The sequence below is a fragment of the Staurois parvus genome, unplaced genomic scaffold (assembly GCF_062004578.1).
Source record: "Staurois parvus isolate SC_StPar_1 unplaced genomic scaffold, SC_StPar_1.0 ptg000570l, whole genome shotgun sequence".
Classification (NCBI taxonomy): domain Eukaryota; kingdom Metazoa; phylum Chordata; class Amphibia; order Anura; family Ranidae; genus Staurois; species Staurois parvus.
In genome coordinates, this window is record NW_028318366.1 from 1,392,244 (window position 1) to 1,413,701 (window position 21,458).

The window sequence follows — 21,458 nt, forward strand, 5'->3', positions numbered from 1 at the left end:
ACTTAAAAGGTGAAACTAATATATGAGTCTCATTACATGCAAAGCAAGATAGTTCAAGCCGTGATTTGTCATCATTGTGATGATTATGGCTTACAGCTCATGAAAACCCCAAATCCACAATCTCAGAAAATGAGAATCTTGTGAAAAGGTGGAATAATCTCGGCTCAAAGTGTCCCACTCTAATCAGCTCATTCAGCCATAACACCTGCAAAGGGTTCCTGAGCCTTTAAATGGTCTCTCAGTCTGGTTCAGTAGGAATCACAATCATGGGAAAGACTGCTGACCTGACACCATCACTGACACCCTCCATAAGGAGGGAAAGCCTCAAAAGGTCATTGCAAAAGAAGTTGGATGTTCCCAAAGTGCTGTATCAAAGCACATTAATAGAAAGTTATGTGGAAGGGAAAAGTGTGGAAGAAAAAGGTGCACAAGCAGCAGGGATGACCGCAGCCTGGAGAGGATTGTCAGGAAAAGGCCATTCAAAAGTGTTGGGGACTTTCACAAGGAGTGGACTGAGGCTGGAGTCAGTGCATCAAGAGCCACCACACACAGACGGATCCTGGACATGGGCTTCAAATGTCGTATTCCTCTTGTCAAGCTGCTCCTGAACAGCAAACAATGTCAGAAGCTTCTTACCTGGGCTAAGGAAAAACAGACTTGGTCTGTTGCTCAGTGGCCCAAAGTCCTATTTTCTGATGAGAGGAACTTTTGCATCTCATTTGGAAACCAAGGACCCCGAGTATGGAGGAAGAATGGAAAGGCACAAGGACCCCAATTGTATGGAGGAAGAATGGAAAGGCACAAGGACCCCGAGTATGGAGGAAGAATGGAGAGGCACAAGGACCCCGAGTATGGAGGAAGAATGGAGAGGCCCAAGGACCCCGAGTATGGAGGAAGAATGGAGAGGCCCAAGGACCCCGAGTATGGAGGAAGAATGGAGAGGCACAAGGACCCCGAGTATGGAGGAAGAATGGAGAGGCCCAAGGACCCCGAGTATGGAGGAAGAATGGAGAGGCACAAGGACCCAGAGTATGGAGGAAGAATGGAGAGGCACAAGGACCCCGAGTATGGAGGAAGAGTGGAGAGGCCCAAGGACCCCGAGTATGGAGGAAGAATGGAGAGGCCCAAGGACCCCAAGTATGGAGGAAGAATGGAGAGGCACAAGGACCCCGAGTATGGAGGAAGAATGGAGAGGCACAAGGACCCAGAGTATGGAGGAAGAATGGAGAGGCACAAGGACCCCGAGTATGGAGGAAGAGTGGAGAGGCCCAAGGACCCCGAGTATGGAGGAAGAATGGAGAGGCCCAAGGACCCCGAGTATGGAGGAAGAATGGAGAGGCACACACTGCAAGATGCTTGAAGTCCAGAGTGAAGTTTCCACAGTCTGTGTTGATTTGGGGAGCCATGTCATCTGCTGGTGTTGGTCCACTGTGCTTCATTAAGTCCAGGGTCAACACAGCCATCTACCAGGAGATTTTGGAGCACTTCATGCTTCCTTCCGCAGACGAGCTTTATGGGGATGCTGACTTCATTTTCCAGCAGGACTTGGCACCGCCCACACTGCCAAAAGCACCAAAACCTGGTTCAATGACCGTGGGATTACTGTGCTTGATTGGCCAGCAAACTCACCTGACCTGAACCCCATAGAGAATCTATGGGGCATTGCCAAGAGAAAGATGAGAGGCATGAGACTGAACAATGCAGAAGAGCTGAAGGCCGCTATTGAAGCATCCTGGTCTTCCATAACACCTCAGCAGTGCCACAGGCTGATAGCTTCCATGCCACGCCGCATTGAGGCAGTAATTGCTGCAAAAGGGGCCCAAACCAAGTACTGAGTACATATGCAGCTTCTACTTTTCAGAGGTCGGATATTGTTCTATGTACAATCCGTGTTTTATTGATTGCATGGAATATTCTCATTTTCTGAGATTGTGGATTTGGGGTTTTCATGAGCTGTAAGCCATAATCATCACAATGATGACAAATCACGGCTTGAACTATCTTGCTTTGCATGTAATGAGTCTCATATATTAGTGTCACCTTTTAAGTTGTATTATTGAAATAAATGAACTTTTGCACAATATTCTAATTTTTCGAGTTTCACCTGTATATATAATTCCTAACTCTGGTGTTGTCAGATTTCATCCTGCCTCTTCTTTTCAGACCTTCTTAAATCTTTTTAGGAACTCCATAATTGATTCCCTACTGCTCTGCTTACAAGCAACTACTGTAGCTAGTGACTGTTAATTTCTGCAATTAACTCCTTCCACATCTGTTTCTGTCCTACGGCAATTCTCCACTCATAGTCCACAGTCAGTCCAAATGGCTCATGAAACATGGTGGTCCAATCCCAACCTGATTCCATATCATATCCCAAAATTCCATCGATGATTATCCTCATGTCCTGTTGTGAACATTGTCGTCCCTGAGTTGCTCTTTTCAAGTAGTTAATGGCAGCAGTGGGGTTTTCCTGTGGATCAGGACAATGCTTTATAATGCCATTAACGTCATTCATTACCATTGGCTTTATCACCACATCATTTCCCACAATGATGGAAGGGTAAGCTTGGGTGGCTCCCTCGTCTTCAGCGTCTTTTCTGGACCTCAAATAATACTTACTGAGTTCTTCTGAATTATCCTGTTCCGGCCAACTCACCTCTCCTGTTGAATCTTCTGACTCCTCACTTGCTGCGTCCCTCTCCTGTACTGTCTGCTCTTTTACCATTGATGTCTGTCCTCCTGATTTCATTGCCTTGCTTACTACCTTGCCTTTTTTATTTTCCTCCTTCTTGGTCCTGGGTGTCAGAGCAGCCAGTTTGCTGCATCTGGTCTAATGTCCTTCCCAATGTAACTTTTGTTTCTTTCCACTCTTTATTCATTTCACGCATTGATACACTTGAACCTGACTCTTCTTCTGAAGAATCTTCCCCATCACCACCGATCACTGCCAAACAGCCTCCTTCATCAGTGGGAGACTCTTGGGGCAGAATGTAATGCATGTCTCCTCCTATTATGTGACAACAAATAATCCTCATCCTTAGGGAGCTGAGGATACAGCTGAGTATAATCAGGAAGCGCAGTGTCAGGCGACAAGTGCCATAAATAGCGTTGGCACTATATAAATCCTGTATAATAATTAGTCTGTTTAGTTACTGGGGCAGAAGGGATTGGTTTCAGGCATTTATATCCCGGGGCATACTTCAACCAATTCAATGCTCCCCCTCACATATATAGGGGAAAGGCAGTTTTGTCCCCTAAATATATCCCCTTTATCATATCCATGTGAAAATCATCATCATTGTCCCCATCTCTGGGAAAAGGACTGGCACTCCCCATGGTTGAACTCCACCCCACCAGGCTGTCCACCCATTGGACAACATTAAAATCCAAAGTGACACTCAGGCAACATACTCTTTACATGTTTCATTAGCTGGTAGTTGGGATTTTTCTAGAGCTGATCCATCTTCCTTAGTAAATTTCTTTAACAGGTTTTCTTCCTCTGAATACTTTACACGGTGGCTCCGGAGGGTCTGGGTACTTCCCCTTACCTTGGGAGTTTCCCATCATCACTGCAAAGCAAAGATGCGATATTACAGTGAAGGAAATAAGTATTTGATCCCCTGCTGATTTTTAATGTTTGCCCGCTCACACAGAAATGATCAGTCTAAAAATCGAATGTTCGGTGTAACACTGAGGGACAGAATTTCAACAACAAATTCAGCAGAAATGCGTCTAACAAATTCTGCACTGATTTGAATGTTCATGAGGGAAATAAGTATTTGATCCCCTTCACAAAATATGACTTAGTACTTGGTGGCAAATCTCTTGTTGGCAATCACAGAGGTCAGACGTTTCCTGTAGTTGGCCACCAGGTTCGCACACATCTCAGGAGGGATTTTGGCCCACTCCTCTTGGCAGATCCTCTCCAAGTCATTAAGGTTTGGTGGCTGACATTTGGCAACTCAAAATTCCAGCTCCCTCCACAGATTTTCAATCGGATGAAAGGTGTGGAGACTGGCTAGGCCACTCCAGGACCTTAATGTGCTTCTTCTTGAGCCGCTCCTTTGTTGCCTTGGCCGTGTGTTTTGGGTCATTGTCATGCTGGAACACCCATCCATGACCCATTTTCAATGCCTTGGCTGAGGGAAGAAGGTTCTCACCCAAGATTTGACGGTACATTGCCCCGTCCATCGTCCCTTTGATGCGCTGCAGTTGTCCTGTCCCCTTAGCAGAAAAACACCCCCAAAGCAGAATGTTTCCGCCACCATGTTTCACAGTTGGGATGGTGTTCTTGGGGTCATAGGCAGCATTCCTTCTCCTCCAAACACGGCGAGTTGAGTTGATGCCAAAGAGCTGGATTTTGGCCTCATCTGACCACAACACTTTCCACCAGTCCTCCTCTGCATCATTCAGATGTTCAGTGGCAGACTTCAGACGGGCTGGACATGGGCTTTCTTCAGCAGAGGGACCTTGCGGGCACTGCAGGATTTCAGTCCTTGTCGGTGTAGTGTGTTACCAATTGTTTTCTTGGTGACTGTGGTCCCAGCTGCCTGGAGATCATTGACAAGATCCTCACGTGTAGTTCTGGGATGATTCCTCACTGTTCTCATGATCATTGACACTCCACGAGGCGAGATCTTGCATGGTGCACCAGACCTAGGGAGACTGACACTTGTTTTGTGTTTCTCCCATTTGTGAATGATTGCACCAACTGTTGTCACCTTCTCACCAAGCTGCTTGGCCATAGTTTGGTAGCCCAGTCCAGCCTTGTGTAGGTCTACAATCTTGTCCCTGACATCCTTGGACAGCTCTTTGGTCTTTGCCATGGTGGAGAGTTTGGAATCTGATGGTTTGATGGCTCCTGTGGACAGGTGTCTTTTATACAGGTAACACACTGAGATTAGCAGCACTCCCTTTAAGAGACTGCTTCTAATCTCAGCTTGTTACCTGTATGAGAGACACCTGGGAGCCAGAAATCCTGCTGAATGATAGGGGATCAAATCCTTCTTTCCCTCATGAACATGCAGATCCGTCATCATTTGTTAGACATGCATTTCTTTTGAATTTTGTGTTGCTATTCTGTCTCTCAGTGTTACAATACACCGAACATTCGATTTTTAGACCGATCATTTCTGTGTGAGGGGTGAACATTCAACATCAGCAGGGGAGCAAATACGCATTTCCTTCACTGTATGTGAGCTGGCCTATGTGTTTCTCTCCCAGTGATGACTCTTTGTGCCGGGTGAAGCTGGACTGAACTCACATACAGCTCCGACAAATTTTTTCTCAACTGCACAAGTGCTTCAAGGCTGAAAATCCCCTGGACAGATACACCCCTATTGTGACTCCTTCAGACTGTCACCATGCTTTCACCTATCCCAGGCCAATGGAGAAATCTCCTCGCTGAGTAGATGGGACGTCTCACAGTCCTACAGAGACTTAGAATACATCTACTGAACAGTTTCTCTAGTTACAAGCGTACATAATCACTGAACACACTACTCTGTATGATTGTATGGAGGACATACACACATTTCTTATACATCAACCTAGGTTCTGTTTAACCCCGCGAGCTCCCAAAGCTCCAGAGAACAATTGCTCGTGCTACCGCAGCACAGAGGCTTGGTGGAGATAGGGGGCGATCAGGGCAAAGGAAGACAAAAAATGCTCACTTACCTCCGATGGCCGATCCTATCCCACTTCTGACACCACTTCTGTCAGGAACATCAATTTATGCCGGCCTCCTCCTCCATACAAACATCCAGTTCAAAGTAAATTTCAAAATAAGTGAGCGCTTAAAAACAGCTAATATAAAATCACAAAGTATAAAAGAAGAGAACAGCAGCTGAACACCAAAGAGGTACCATATGAACCTTCTCAATAGAAATGTATACAAGGGAGAGGTGCAGCGCTATCTATATGAATATACCTATATACTTAAATATAAATATAAGTCAATAAAGGTGCTATTATAGTGCAAATGGTGACTAAATGATAAATTCAGTCCATAACGTGCTCAGAATCCAAAAGAGTCCTTTAAGAGCTCCAGTCCCTGGATTCGTGGATAAGGTGATAAAAGTAAGAATTGCGCACTCACCAAATGTGCAATTCAAATGCGCATTAACAGCTGATATTCCAGGGTATATTTAAGTATATAGGTATATTCATATAGATAGCGCTGCACCTCTCCCTTGTATACATCCAGTTCAAAGTACTTTGGGAATAATGCAAGTCAGACATCTGGATGTGTGATGCAAAATGTGACTTCTTTATTATTCATCAAGCTTTAATAATAAATGATAACGCGGCATATTTCAGGTGGTTTCCATAAAGCACCAATCAGAATACAGAATAGAGATTTCAGTAAACTACTCCATGTTGCGTCATAACAAAAATACAACAGGATAGTGACTTCTGTGATTTCTATAAACAAGAAATGTGTGCATAGATACCAGCATTCACATCCCACGGGAACATCTTGTATGTACAACAAACCAGTTAGTAGGCACAATGCAAAAGTGAGTGAACTATTAACCCTTTCATATAGTAGGTGGAGCGAATTACTATGATACTTAGCGCCACCTAAAGGATGAATACGGATTTTTTTTTGTTTTAAATAAATAGTTGGTTTAGTCCTGAGGTTTTATGTCTTTAATGTCTACTATACTCATAAATGTATGAATGTGATCTCCGATACTTGTATGACACCACCCCTAACATAGTACACTAAAAATATGTTGGGGGAGAGAGACAAGCATGTGTCCAGCCATGACAAATTCTGCTGTATTTTAATAAACACTGATTTCCTATAATCATCAGCTCCCTCTAGTGGCCATAATGAAGTATTATTCAAAAACACATCAATCAGGAAAAACAGTTCAATACATTATGGCCACTAGATTGAGCCAATGATCATAGGAAATCACTGTGTGAAATAAAATTACACCATGTGACATGGCTGAATGAATGCTGGTCATATTAGTTCATCTATTCTCTAAGTGGGGTGGTATCTATTGGGCCAATCCCTTTTACAAACCACACATAATATCGCCCTTCAAAGTGAAAACAGAAACGATTTGCACAAAATCAAAGAGTAGAAATATTTTCCGGTGGATCCCCTCTACCCAGACCCCATATGTAGACATAGAACAACAAGCTGTGTTCCCTCTCGTGCCGCACTCCTCCAACCACCCAAACCCACACAGAAGCAAAGGGAAATAATGAGAGGAAAGTTCCCCCCTAGTTTGGGGCGGAGTTCTCCTTCCCTCCTGTTGGGGGATGGGAGAAGGATGGACTGAAGACAGAGAGACGCTTCGGGGTCACCACTGTTCTGTAGAGCCTTGAAATGAAGGACATCAACTTCAGAAGTTCTTGTTGTCTGTGTAAAGTTCCCCGATAACGAGATCTGGGCTCTCCCGGCTTCTAGCTCTGTAACCCGCTATATCATTATCAGGAAACGCAACTCCGACACCCAAGAAGGGCTGAAGTTGTGTCCTTCATTTCCAGGATCTACTGACCACTCTGCACCCCGACATTTACTGCACTTCATCCATGTCTTTGGGGGCCTCTCATCTCCTTATCAACTGTTTCTTCCATGATGAAGATCAGCCATGGAGTATATCTGAGGTATATATCAGGGTGTGCTTCTTCCCCACATGAGAGCTGGGATGTCCAGCAACATTCATCTAGAAGACATTTCCCACACTCAAGGCACTAATACACCTCCAGGGTTGTGTGGTACCCCTGATGTATAGGAAGACAGGACTTCAGTGAGGAACATTTCCCTCACTCAGGACAGGAATGTGGCTTCTCCCATGTGAGATCTCTGATGTTTGGAAAGACTTGACTTCTCTGAAAAACATTTCCCGCACTCAGGACAGGAATACGGCTTCTCCCCCATGTGGCATCCCTGATGTGCGATAAGATGGGATTTCTGTGAAAAACATTTCCCGCACTCAGGACAGGAATACGACTTCTCCCTCGTGTGAGATCTCTGATGTGTGTAAAGATTGGACTTAGCTGAAAAACATTTCCCACACTCAGGACAAGAATACGGCTTCTCCCCAATGTGAGATCTCTGATGTGTGTAAAGATTGGACTTATCTGAAAAACATTTCCCGCACTCAAAACAGGAATATGGCTTCTCCCCTGTGTGAGATCTCTGATGTGTGTAAAGATGGGACTTATCTGAAAAACATTTCCCGCACTCAAAACAGGAATATGGCTTCTCCCCTGTGTGAGATCTCTGATGTCTGGAAAGATTGGACTTCTGTGAAAAACATTTCCCACACTCAGGACAGAAATATGGCTTCTCTCCTGTGTGAACTCTTTGATGTTTGTAAAGACTGGACTTCACTGAAAAACATTTCCGGCACTCAGGACAGGAATATGCCTTCTCCCCGGTGTGAGATTTCTGATGTATGTAAAGATTGGACTTCTGTGAATAACATTTCCCACACTCAGGACAAGAATACGGCTTCTCCCCTGTGTGAGATCTCTGATGTGTGTAAAGATTGAACTTATCTGAAAAACATTTCCCACACTCAAGACAGGAATACAGCGGCTTCTTCCCCGTGTGAGATCTCTGATGTTTGGAAAGATTGGACTTCACTGAAAAACATTTCCCACACTCAGGACAGGAATATGCCTTCTCCCCAGTGTGAGATCTCTGATGTGTGTAAAGATTGGACTTAGCTGAAAAACATTTCCCGCACTCAGGACAGGAATACGGCTTCTCCCCTGTGTGAGATCTCTGATGTGTGTAAAGACTGGACTTATGTGAAAAACATTTCCCACACTCAGGACAGGAATATGGCTTTTCCCCTGTGTGAGATCTCTGATGTGTGTAAAGACTGAACTTCAATGAAAAACATTTCCCACACTCAGGACAGGCATATGGCTTCTCCCCCGTGTGAGTTCTCTGATGTTTGTAAAGAATCGACTTCTTTGAAAAACATTTTCCACACTCAGGACAGGAATACTGCTTCTTCCCTGCGTGAGATCTTTCATGTGAATTAAGGTTGGATTTATAATGGAAACATTTCCCGCACTCAGTACAGGAAAACCTCTTCCCTGTTGGAAGGCCGGCCCGGTCCCGCACAGTCTGAGGTTCCTCAGGATACGAGGAATCCGATGGTCCATCTACACTGGGTGGTGCCGGATGGACATTGGAGGGAGCCGGGTTTTCTCCTGGACTATACTGTGTGATGTCCTCATCTTCTACTTTCCAGTCTGGAGACAAAGTGAGACAATCCTCGGAGGTTTTCCTCATCTCCCGGCCATGGACTAAAATACAAAGACAAAAAGGATTACTAGACAGGAGCTGATTGGTTCCCCCATACCAGAAAGACAGTGAGAGATCCAATGAGAACTTTATCATCTGGACCAATCAGTGAGCAGTATGGGTGGAGGAATGGATTTAGTGTTCATGACCCACCTGTGCTGATCTCTGTAGGAGTGTCCTCCTCTATAAATGTCCCCGTTATTCCATCCTCCTCCATAGACTGCTGATCATCCCTCACATACGCCTCTTCTTCTTCTGCTTTCACCTCAAATTCTATATCGATTGGATCTCCACTCTAAATCAAGGAAATGAGAGAAAATATCATCTGTAAAATATAAGGTCACATAAAATATCCACAAATTGTCTGTACAAGTCCATGTTCTAGATGCTCCATCCCACCAACCTTGTAATAGTGAGGGATGGTGTGACCTTCCTGTGTGGAATCCCGGGAATACAGAGGACGGGGACATCTCTCTGGTGGGTTCCTGGTATTAGGTGGCTCCATCATATCCTTGTGTCCTTCTGAAAACTCCTCCATCACTCCATACTCCTCATCCTCCTCTTTATACTCTTCTTTACCATCAATATTATCATCCCCGAGGATTCCACTCTGAAAGATATAATAAAACATTCATTGTAACAAACATGCTGTGTATAAATCACAACTACCAATAATTGTCATCATCTACCTGATGATGGTGAGGGATGGTGTGACCTTCCTGTGTGGAATCCCGGGAATACAGAGGACGGGGACATCTCTCTGGTGGGTTCCCATGACTGGATCCATCTGTAGGAAACACACACACTGACTGAATCCATTGTTTCTATGTGTTTATCAGATGATGGGGGATCTAGGTGGATCCTCCGTACTGCTCTCTCCTTTACAATAAAGTCTCCTCTTACCCGGTGATGTGAGGGGCGGCTGATTGTCCATCATGACGTCCTTGTAGAGATCCTTGTGTCCTTCTAAATACTCCCACTCCTCCATGGAGAAATAGACAGTGACACCCTGACACCTTATAGGAACCTGACACACACAATGATACAGTCACCATCCAGACACATCCCTTGTCTGTTACTGGAGAATGTCCCAGAATTCCCGGCACCGCTCACCTCTCCTGTCAGCAGCTCCATCATCTTCTTGGTGACTTCTAGAATCTTCTGCACGTTGTGTCTCTCAGGGTTTAGGGAGTCACATGGAGGCACTGTGATGGTCATATGATCACCTGACTTCAGAAGAGGAAATCTCTGTATTGAGGAACCAATAGGAATATCATGTTAGAATCCCAGAATCCTCTTCACCTCTCCGGTCAGGTATGTTTTATTAATAAATATAAGAGTAATGTCATGTGACCTCCCAGAATCCTCCTCACCTCTCCGGTCAGGTCTGTGTTTTATTAATAGAGATGAGAGTGATGTTATGTGACCTCCCAGAATCCTCCTCACCTCTCCGGTCAGGTCTGTGTTTTATTAATAGAGATGAGAGTGATGTCATGTGACCTCCCAGAATCCTCCTCACCTCTCCGGTCAGGTCTGTGTTTTATTAATAGAGAAAAGAGCGATGTCATGTGACCTCCCAGAATCCTCCTCACCTCTCCGGTCAGCAGGTAGATGATCTCCAGGGTGAGGTTTAGTATCTTCTCAGTCATGTGACTCCGGTCCTCCTCCATCCTCATTGGTGCCATCATGTGATCTATACAGGTCTCCTTGTAGACGGATAACTTTGGGAAATGAAAGTAAGAATGATTTGGATGGTATTGGTCACACAATAATAGGATGTGGATGTGAGGGGGGAATAGGAGGGTTGCTGGACATTGAAGAACTACTCCCCCCATGGGAAGACATTTAATCTGAACTGTTTAGTGTTTGCTACATCTTGGAGGTCCTGGGACAATCTTGACCTGCCAGATCAGAAATCCCCTTTTCTCTGTTGGGTTTGTTTGGTCTCTGAACTGGTTTTGATGAGTATTAGATCTGCAGACAAGGAATGATAAATATGATCCTTCCTATGACCTGTTTGCTCTGAGGCAGTGCTGTGAGGTCAATGTCGGCTCATCATGATGTCCAGGAAGGGGAACTTGCTGACTTTTGGCCGGATTTGCTGACTTTAATAGCCAGAACTCTGACTGCAAGGCTCCAATCTCTAGCAGCCTGCTGACTGACAGGAGTGATGTCACTGTCACTCTCTGCAGTAAGAGAAGGGATTGGATGGGATAGCAGGAGGATCCTACTGGTGTAATAGAGAGCTCTGGGGGAGGAGTCTGTTCTCTTCCCTCCAATGACAGCCCATCGTGGGTAGGAAGAGAACAACATAAGGGAAGGGTTAGTTCATTCATTGCCAAGTATACTGTGATATCCAGGACATTGTACAGAGTGGTGGTGGGTTCCTGGGGCTTTGAATTCCAGCACCGGGCACTGCCAGAGCCTGTGTCATGGGAAGGTATTGAAGTGTCTCCTGAAGATGTTCAGCACTGACCCCTGACTACCTTTTAGTCGATAATACACCAACAGACCTCCTCTAAGAACAAGTGCCCACCAAGGGGGGAAAGACTGCCCTCCTTCATTCCACTTGGTATACTGGAAAACAATGAGATGGTAAGAAGGTGAAGGTTGTCTTCCTTTCCTGATAGGAGTTCTGTAAGGAGGTCTGGAAAGTAAATACAGCAATGTAAGGGGCCCTATGCTCCATACTCCTGACCCCGGCACTCCATCATTGTGTTGGCTGCATAGTGTAATGATTGCCCATTGGCTGCCTGTGTAGTGTCATCATTGCCCTTTGTAGGCCATGTATGGTCAGGATGGTCCTTGTCTTGTCTATTTATTGTCAGTGCTGTTTGTTTAGAGGACCATATTACTAGAATTTATCTCCACAATGAGGAGAATGTTCCGGCCCCGGAAGTGGGGGAATGTTCTGCCCCTGAAGGGGTTCATCTGGGTTCCCACACTATATATGTGTGTATCATCATCTGCTGGAGATGGAAGAGGACGGACATGACTATGGAGGAAGAGGACGGACATGACTGTGGAGGAAGAGGACAGATGTGACTGTGGAGGAAGAGGACCGACATGACTGTAGAGGGAGAGGACGGACGTGACTGTGGAGGAAGAGGACCGACATGACGGGGGTTAAATAGGAAAAAACATCTTATTACCTCCTCTGCTGTCACGTCCAGCAACGTCTCTGATATGATTCCCCTCCGTCCCTGACATCACTTCCTGTCTGTGCCTGACATCACTTCCTGTCTGTGCCTGACATCACTTCCTGTCTGTGCCTGACATCACCTCCTGTCTGTGCCTGACATCACTTCCTGTCTGTGCCTGACATCACTTACTGTCTGTGTCTGACATCACTTACTGTCTGTGTCTGACATCACTTCCTGTCTGTGCCTGACATCACTTCCTGTCTGTCCCTGACATCACTTCCTGTCTGTCTTCCATATAGACTTCCTGTGTGAGTATAGGTGAGATACCCACCTTGTGGAGATCAGAGGAACTGCAGCCCCGAGATCCATCCCATAATCCCCCTTCCTGTATAATATGTACCTTACAGGGATACTACGGGAGATGAAACATTACTGAATAAAGGAAGAAGAAATAAATGTAACTCTTATGTAACCAACTGTTCAACAAACATCTCTTATTACATATAGAAAAGTCTTACAAACACAGAACACAAAATACAAATGTATAGCTAATGAGAGCGATCCCGCCAAACCTGATCCTTCTGGGGGGGACAATGCAAAAATATATATCAATCCAATCATAATGACATCATCTTCTGGGAGTGTCTGCACATCCATCCATTTCATACACATTTCATTGTCTCAGCAGATCTCCTGCAGCCTATTAGCACCCATTTCCCTCTCTATGTCTCAGCAGATCTCCTGCAGCCTATTAGCTCCCATTTCCCTCTCTGTGTCTCAGCGGGTCTCCTGCAGCCTATTAGCTCCCATTTTCCTCTCTATGTCTCAGCGGATCTCCTGCAGCCTATTAGCACCCATTTCCCTTTCTATGTCTTAGCGGATCTCATGCAGCCTATTAGCACCCATTTCCCTCTCTATGTCTAAGCAGATCTCCTGCAGCCTATTAGCGCCCATTTCCCTCTCTATGTCTCAGCAGATCTCCTGCAGCCTATTAGCTCCCATTTCCCTTTCTATGTCTCGGCAGATCTCCTGCAGCCTATTAGCACCCATTTCCCTTTCTATGTGTTGGATTTTAGACACATACAATACTTCTTTAGTGTCTTGAGACGATTATGAATGAAGAGCTGTTGAAATAAAAAATGAAGTGTGATTTTATTCTATCACACAATGGTGTAAGATAACAATGTAAAGCGTATCATGAACAGTTCCATGGAGATACAACTACTGTAGAAATAACAATGTAAAGCGTATCATGAACAGTTCCATGTAGATACAACTACTGTAGAGATAACAATGTAAAGCGTATCATGAACAGTTCCATGGAGATACAACTACTGTAGAAATAACAATGTAAGTGTATCATGAACAGTTCCATGGAGATACAACTACTGTAGAAATAACAATGTAAAGCGTATCATGAACAGTTCCATGGAGATACAACTACTGTAGAGATAACAATGTAAGCGTATCATGAACAGTTCCATGGAGATACAACTACTGTAGAAATAACAATGTAAAGCGTATCATGAACAGTTCCATGGAGATACAACTACTGTAGAGATAACAATGTAAAGCGTATCATGAACAGTTCTGTAGCTGCCGCCTGGCCACAGTACATTGCGGGTGGGAAGCGGGTAATCTAGGACTAAGGATTCCAAGCTCACTCCTTGGGCCATGATATCATCCAGGCAAGAAATGTAAGTTCTGTGTTCCAATTATGAGGTGACAACAGCATAGAGTGCTTTCAGGATAATGGACAAAGGTAGACAAGCATTGCATGCTGTTGTTGTGTGAAGCAAGTCTGTCTCCTTTTTTATTACAGATAATACATTTTGTTTGGCTTTTTCTACATTGTTCCCCAATCCTGACATTCGTGGCCTCCTGGGCTGGATGTGCCGCTGGATCCAGGCCCTGGAGCAAGCCCTGGAGGTGGAACCAGACGAGGACCAGCCCAGCCTTGGAGACTATTTCAGGCAGCAATTTTAGTTTAGTTACAATTTTTTATGATGTTTTATAGTTTTCTATTGATTGTTGGTAATAAATGTTCTATTTCTCTTGGACAGTGCCCTGTGTTGTGGCCTCTTCAGCCTTTGCAGGTCGGCAATCTTCTTCATTGCAGTTGGAGCTGATCTGCATGTCCCTAAAGCATTGCAGGACTCTGCTAGCTCCAGCTGCACTGGACAATCTTGCTTACCTGGAATGTCTGGTAATGTCCAAACGAAGTGTTTTCTGGCAAGTCCAGCTTTAGGACTGTAGCAGATAGGATTGCATGTTTCCGAGAGGTAAACCAGCTCCTTCCATCCTAAGCTGGGATACATAAAGATTGAAGTTGTCTGCTTGCTGTCTGCAGCTACTCCCAATCTTGGTTTGCTTTCTTTTGTGAAATGCTGCAACAGTTTACACAGAACACTCCATTCACGTTACATTGTTCACGTTTGGAGTAGCTCTTCATTCCATCCAGGGACTTCTACATAGTTTGGTGGAGTGTAGTTGTGCAGACTGCCAAAAGGGGGGTGCAACCAAGTAGACAATGTGTGGGGGGATCCTGTGGCCCAACTCTGTCAAGATGTTTCCCATCACATCATCTCTAGTTGGGATTGGCATTACACAGAAGTCACATGACTTGAAAGCTGCTCTTGGAAGGACTATCAGTTATGGATGAGACCAGTTACATGCAATGTCCCCCAGAAAAGAAGGGGCCCTAATGGGCAAATTGTCTATCTGCTCCACACATACCACTTGGATCCAACTTGTTGCTCATTCACATGTTAGTGTTTTGACAACAAGAGGTGAGGAGGGAATGAAGTGAGGAACAAGTGTCCACTGGGCACATAAATTCCATAGGCACACACGTCTAGAATCAGGCAGCTAAAGATCCTATTGTTATGATCCGCCAGGTGGTGCCTCAGGCTGCCCACTTGACAGACCTACCCAGAGCGTGGAGTCTAAGCCCCGGTCTGTGCTTTCACCAGGGCCCCTGATGGTGGGGATGGACTTGTAACAGACCAGGGCCAGGTCACGACCTCCGAGCAGGCCCACCAGTGGCAGAGGGAGCCTCCGGGGATGTATGCAAGTACCGGGAGAGCCAGATGTGAGAAGGACGGCGGACCTAGCAGGATGGTCACGAGCCGTGGTTCCGTGGGGTAGCGAGGTATCGAATCGGCAGGTGAAGAGTAGTCAGGTCACACGCAGGGTCAGCAGGATAAGTCAGTCCACAGAATGGTCAAACAAGCCGGGGGTCAGGAAAGGAGAAGGCAGAGTAGTCAGGGCAATCCGGGTCAAATCACAGGAGAAGGCAGCGTAGTCAGGGCAATCCGGGTCAAATCACAGGAGAAGGCAGCGTAGTCAGGGCAATCAGGGTCACTATACAGGTGCAGAAACTTCAGGATCACAGATAGACCTTGCGGCAATTTAGGACAGTGCAGGGCATCTTTAAATAGTGCGCCCTGCACTGTCATTGGCCGCCCGAGGCACGCCCGCGGCTCCTACTGTGCATGCGCGGCGTCCTGTCAGCCGCGGCCCGCCGAGACCTAGTGCCTGTGTCCCGGCGTGAGCTGTTGCAAGTGCACGTGCGCCGGGAGAGGTGCCGCGATTCCTGACATTGCCCCCCCCCCTATGGGCACCCTCCGGGAGCCCCACTGATCTCTCCACCGCGGGTGGCAACGAAAGAATTCCCAGATGAGCCTGGGTGCGTGAATATTCTGGGTGGGTTCCCACGAGTTCTCCTCAGGGCCATAACCCTTCCATTTTATCAGAAACTGCGTCTGGCAGATAAAACCCCCCTCTTTCGGCAACTGAGGATAGTTTCTACTTTATATTCTTCCTGTTCACCTATGGTGACCGCCTCGGGAGGTCTGGATTCACGGTCCGGGAAGGGATCCGGTCTGGATGGTTTCAGGAGAGACACATGGAACACCGGGTGTATTTTGAAGGTTCGTGGAAGCTCGAGTTCGTAGGCCACCTCGTTGATTACCCGTTTAACGGGCCAATGTACTTTGGTCCTAGCTTCCTTGAAGGACACAGCATCTTCAAGTTGGTCGTAGCCAGCCAAACCTGATCACCTGGTTGGAGCAGTAACTCTCCTCTTCTTTTCCTGTCAAACGCCTTTTTACTGTCTTCTTGGGCTTTTGCGATGGCCCCCTGAATTGTTTTGTTATTGACAGAGAAGAAATTCAAGACATCCTGAGACGCAGGTACCGGATTTTCGGGCAGCAGATCAGGGAGGAATGTGGGGTGATATCCGTAATTGGTGAAGAACGGGGATTGTCCTGTGGCTGAGTGATTCGAGTTGTTGTAGGCAAATTCTGCGGAAGGCAACAGCATCAGCCAGTCATCCTGAAGGTAGGATGTGTAGCATCTTAGGTACTGTTCTAGCGTCTGGTTGGTCCTTTCCGTTTGCCCGTTGGTCTGAGGATGGTAAGCGGATGAAAGTGACAGCTTGATTCCCAGCGCTTTACATAAGGCGTTCCAGAACCTTGATGTGAACTGGACTCCCCGATCCGACACTATATCTTCGGGAACCCCATGAAGCCTCACTACTTCTTTAATGAAGATCCGTGCTGTCTCCGGCGCCGATGGTGTCTTTTCCAGAGGCATGAAATGAGCCATCTTCGAGAAGCGATCGACGATCACCATTATTGCAGTGTAGCCTTGAGATGGTGGGAGTTCGACCACAAAATCCATGGCTATCATTTGCCAGGCTCGTTTGGGTATTGGCAATGGACGCAACAATCCCCATGCCCTGCTCCTGGAGGGCTTGTTCCTTTGGCAGGTGGGGCAGGTTTGGACGTAGCGTTCGCAGTCCTTAATCATGTTTGGCCACCAGAACGAGCGCTGCAGTAGTTCCTGAGTTTTCGTAACCCTGAAGTGACCCGCCATTGGATGGTCGTGGCAGTGCCCCAGGACCAAGGTTCAAACTCCTTCTGGGACCACGATCCAATCTTCCTTCCAAAACAGACCCTCGCGGTTCTGGAGAGGCGACCCAGACGGGACTGGCAGTCCTACGGAAGCATCGATAAGTCTGGAGCGAAGTTCCATTTGCAGAGCGAGGAAGCTTCCGGAAGGTAAGATTGTGTCAGGTAACACTGCATCATCGGGGTCCTCAAACATGCAGGACAGAGCGTCTGGTTTAGTATTCTTAGAACAGGGTCGGTACGTGATATGAAATACAAACCGAGAAAAGAAAAGAGCCCATCTCGCCTGGCGAGGTCTCAGTCATTTTGCCGTTCTTAAATACTCGAGGTTCTTATGATCCGTGAATATAAGGATTGGGTGTGTGGCTCCTTCCAGTAAATACCTCCATTCTTCTAGAGCGGATTTAATAGCCAGGAGCTCCCTCCGAGGAGTCCTTGGAATCCTCGGGGGGGGGGGCGGAGCCTGACTATGGCGGCTGAGGAGAGCTCGAGGTAGGAACTCTCGGATTAGCTCCGCTGTCCGATCCCCCTCAGGCCCCCATGGAAATGTAAAAACCAGCAGGGTGAGACCTACCTATGCTTAGTGGGTACCCTGGGAAGAGTGGTGGACCGTGAGAGAGGAGACCTTGGAGCCGGAGATTAGCTGGTGTGCAGCCCTGCAGTGACGGCGTGTCTGGTGCCGGGAGGTGAGGGGGCGCGGCTCGAGTGCATGGCCGGCCGCTATGCATCTCTGGGAGTCGAGGAAGCCGGCCGGCATCTGACAGGAGGAGGGAGAGACGCTGAACTCTGTGTCGGCCAGCTGCCCCAGAGCCCTGAAGTGCGGTGGTGAGGTGAGAGACAGTGTGGCTGACAGAGAGAGCAGAGGAAATAACAGCCCTCTGCTCTACAAATCCCTCCACCACAATTCCCAGAGTCCAGCGTTCCACAACGTTCCACAGCCCCCTCCACCATAACTCCCAGTGGGTTCACAGCCCCCTGCTCTACAACTCCTGGCGTTTTATAGCCCTCTACACCACAACTCTCAGCGTACATAGCCCCCTGCATCACAACTCCTAGCGTGCCACAGCCCCCTACATCACAACTCCCAGCGCTCAACAGCACCCTTGTACTACAGCTCCCAGAGCTATACAGCCTCCTCCATTATTTCAACCCCCAGAGCGTTACTCAGAAGAGCATGGAGAAAAGTCCTGGAGGGTCCCCCTAAGAGGAAGAGAGCGGACCTGCTGAAGGAATTGGAGGAAGGAGCCTGGAGCCGTCTCACGAGAAGCGTTGGTGGGGTGAGTGAGTCTGGCGGTGGCCCTAAACACAAAAACTGTATAGAGTTGGAGGAAAGCCGGGAGAGAAAGAAAAGAAAAGGGGGGGACCCCCAGAGAATGAGAATAAGAATAAAAAAACAAGGAGATAAACGCAAGGCGCAGGCAAAGGCATACAGAAGGGCGGGAAGATAAAGCTGGGAATTCTATCTCTACACCTCATTAATTTTTTCGTTTTGCAAAGTATAAGTCTATAAGAGAAATAAAGGTTACACAAGAAATGAAAAATAAAAGTGCAAAGGGAACTGGGCCTAAAGGGACACAAACGGGGACAATTAAAAAGTACACATCCCAGGGAAATGTGACCCCAGAAAGGCCCCAGAGCAGAGAAGACAAAGGAGAGTCTGATTTAAGTATGCAAAATAGTCCTAAACAGTCAATGGGACTGGATATCAGTAATCAACAAATATCAGAGACAGAAACAGAATTACAAATCCCAAATAAAAGAGAGATGACAGAAATGTTCAAAGATCTGGAGAGAACAATAAAGCAAGAAATGGTAAAAATTCGGAATGATCTGGGGCAGTTGTTGTTAAGAGTGGAAGAAACGGAGCAGAAAGTTAAAAACCAGACCCAGATTATTTCCGAATTAGAGAAGAAGATAATTAATATGGAAAAAACTCAGGAAAAATTGCAGTATAAGGCGGAAATTCAAGAAAATAGAGAAAGAAGGAGAAATATAAGGATAAGAGGGGTATCGGAAAGTTTAAAAGGGGAAATACTAGAAGAGATGGTCTGTAAAATACTGAACTTTATAATGGGAAATTCTGAAATCGAAAGGACTAATATAGAAGGAATCTCTAGAAACGGGAAACTCCAGGGGAATCATGAGAAAGACAGGCCGAGAGACATACTTGTAAAATTTTATGAATTATAACAAAGGGAAAAAATCTGGAGGAACACTAAGGGAAAACCAGTAATAAAGAATGGAGAAATGGATATTCAAATATATGCGGACTTGTCATCAGAGACTCTCCGGAGGAGGAGAGTTCTGAGGCCTTTGCTGGAGCAGTTGAAAAAACAGAAGGTGCAATACAGATGGGGAGTTCCGGAGTGTTTAATAGGATGGAAAAATGGAATAACAGCCCATTTGAGGTTCCCAGAGGACTTGAGAAACTTTTGCAATAGACTTGAAATGCAGAAAATTGAAATAAGGGGTTGGGAAGAAGAATTTGGGGAAGAAAGAGTAGAGGGAGGGGAGGGAGGGTGGAGACGGATGGGGGAGAGGGGGAGGGGCGGGGAGGGAGAGTGAAGGGGAGAGGTTTTTTTTTTTTGTTTTTTTTTTTTTGTTTCTCTCTTTCTTCTTGCTCCCTTTTCGTCGCCTCTCTTTATTTATTTTTTTTTTCTCTTCCCCTTATCCCTCCATCTTGACTCCTTTTTCCTTCTATAGAGAGATGAGTAGAGAGGGGGTCAAGGGGGGGACCTGGATGGAGGGGAGCCTGTCCATGGGAAGAGTAAAGCCCTAAGGTTTAAGTCAAAGGTGGATGCTACTTCCACAAATGACGGTTAGGCAAAGTAAAGGCCTAAAAAGAGGGGGGAGGGAGGCGGGGAGAGGTGGTGTGGGAGGGGGAGGGTGGGGAGGGAGAGGAAAGGGAATGGGGGGAGTATTGGGAGAAGGGGGGAGGGAGAGGGATAGAGAAAAGGGTAGAGGGATAAAAACGCTCTATAGGAATAAGAAAGAGGAAGGGAAGGAGGAAGAGGGAGACGGAAGGAAAAGAGTAAGATGGAAGAAATCCAATATATAACCTATAATGTAAAAGGGTTAAGCTGCCCAGGAAAGAGATTCAGGTTATTTAAAGAACTTCAACATAGAAAATCCTCAGTGGTATTCTTGCAGCAAACACATCTAGAGATAGAGTCGAAGGTTAGACTGAAGACTAGACATTTTCCAACATGGTTCTATGCGGATTCACCAACTAAAAGAGCAAAAGGAGTTGCTATAGGCTTCGCAAAGAATATGAGGTTCGAGGTGGAGGAGAGATTAACGGATCCGGAGGGAAGGTTTTTATTTTTGAGAGGAAAACGTCAGGGAATTGAGTGTACAATAGCAAATATATATAGCCCAAATAAGAGACCAGAGAGGTTTATGAGAGAAGTACTGAAGAGATTGATGGATTTTAAAAGTGGGTGCATGATATTAGCGGGAGATTTTAACATCTGCATGGACCCACGGATAGATACCACTTCCTCTGTGAGGAGGGAAGAAAGCAAATCTTTGAGAATGTTAAAGAAACTGATGCATGAGTGTCAGTTGGTGGACATCTGGAGAATTAGGAATATGAAGGAGAGAGACTATACTTTCTTTTCGCACGTACACGAGACTTATTCTAGATTAGATTACATATTAGTAGAACACCGAGTGATAGAGTCGGTGGTAGAAGTAAAAATTGAAGGAAGCACCCTGTCGGATCATGCCCCAGTTGCTATGAAGTTAAGTTGGGGTAGAGAAGGGAGAGAAGGCTATGTATGGCGGTTGAATGAGGCACTTATCATGGAGGAAGAGATTGGTCAAAGAATTGAGAGAGAAATTGAATGGTTTTTCGAGGAGAATGAAACAGAGGATGTGTCGGTTGCAACGGTGTGGGAAGCACATAAAGCTTACATCAGAGGCCTACTTATTGCAATGGGGGCAAAAAAGAAAAAAGAAAGGAGAGAAAAGATAAATAGATTATTAAATGAAATATATGATCTTGAACAGGTGCATAAAAGGGAAAGAACTAAGGAGATAATGCAGAGGTTAATAAAGAAGAAAGAAGAATTAGAGAATGTAATGGAGGAGGAAAAAAGAAGAGTCTTTAATAAAATA

The 21,458-nt window shown here is 46.0% G+C and overlaps 1 protein-coding gene across 1 annotated transcript in view; it reads right to left on the minus strand.

Moving 5' to 3' along the window:
• The window catches only part of LOC149450595 (uncharacterized), a 119,388-nt gene that overhangs the window by 55,844 nt on the left and 42,086 nt on the right, over positions 1-21,458 (minus strand). Inside the window, exon 2 of the mRNA XM_089691737.1 lies at positions 7,887-9,065. Within this exon, the coding sequence (XP_089547863.1) occupies positions 7,887-9,065 (1,179 nt within the window). The remainder of the gene's footprint in view (positions 1-7,886; positions 9,066-21,458) is intronic.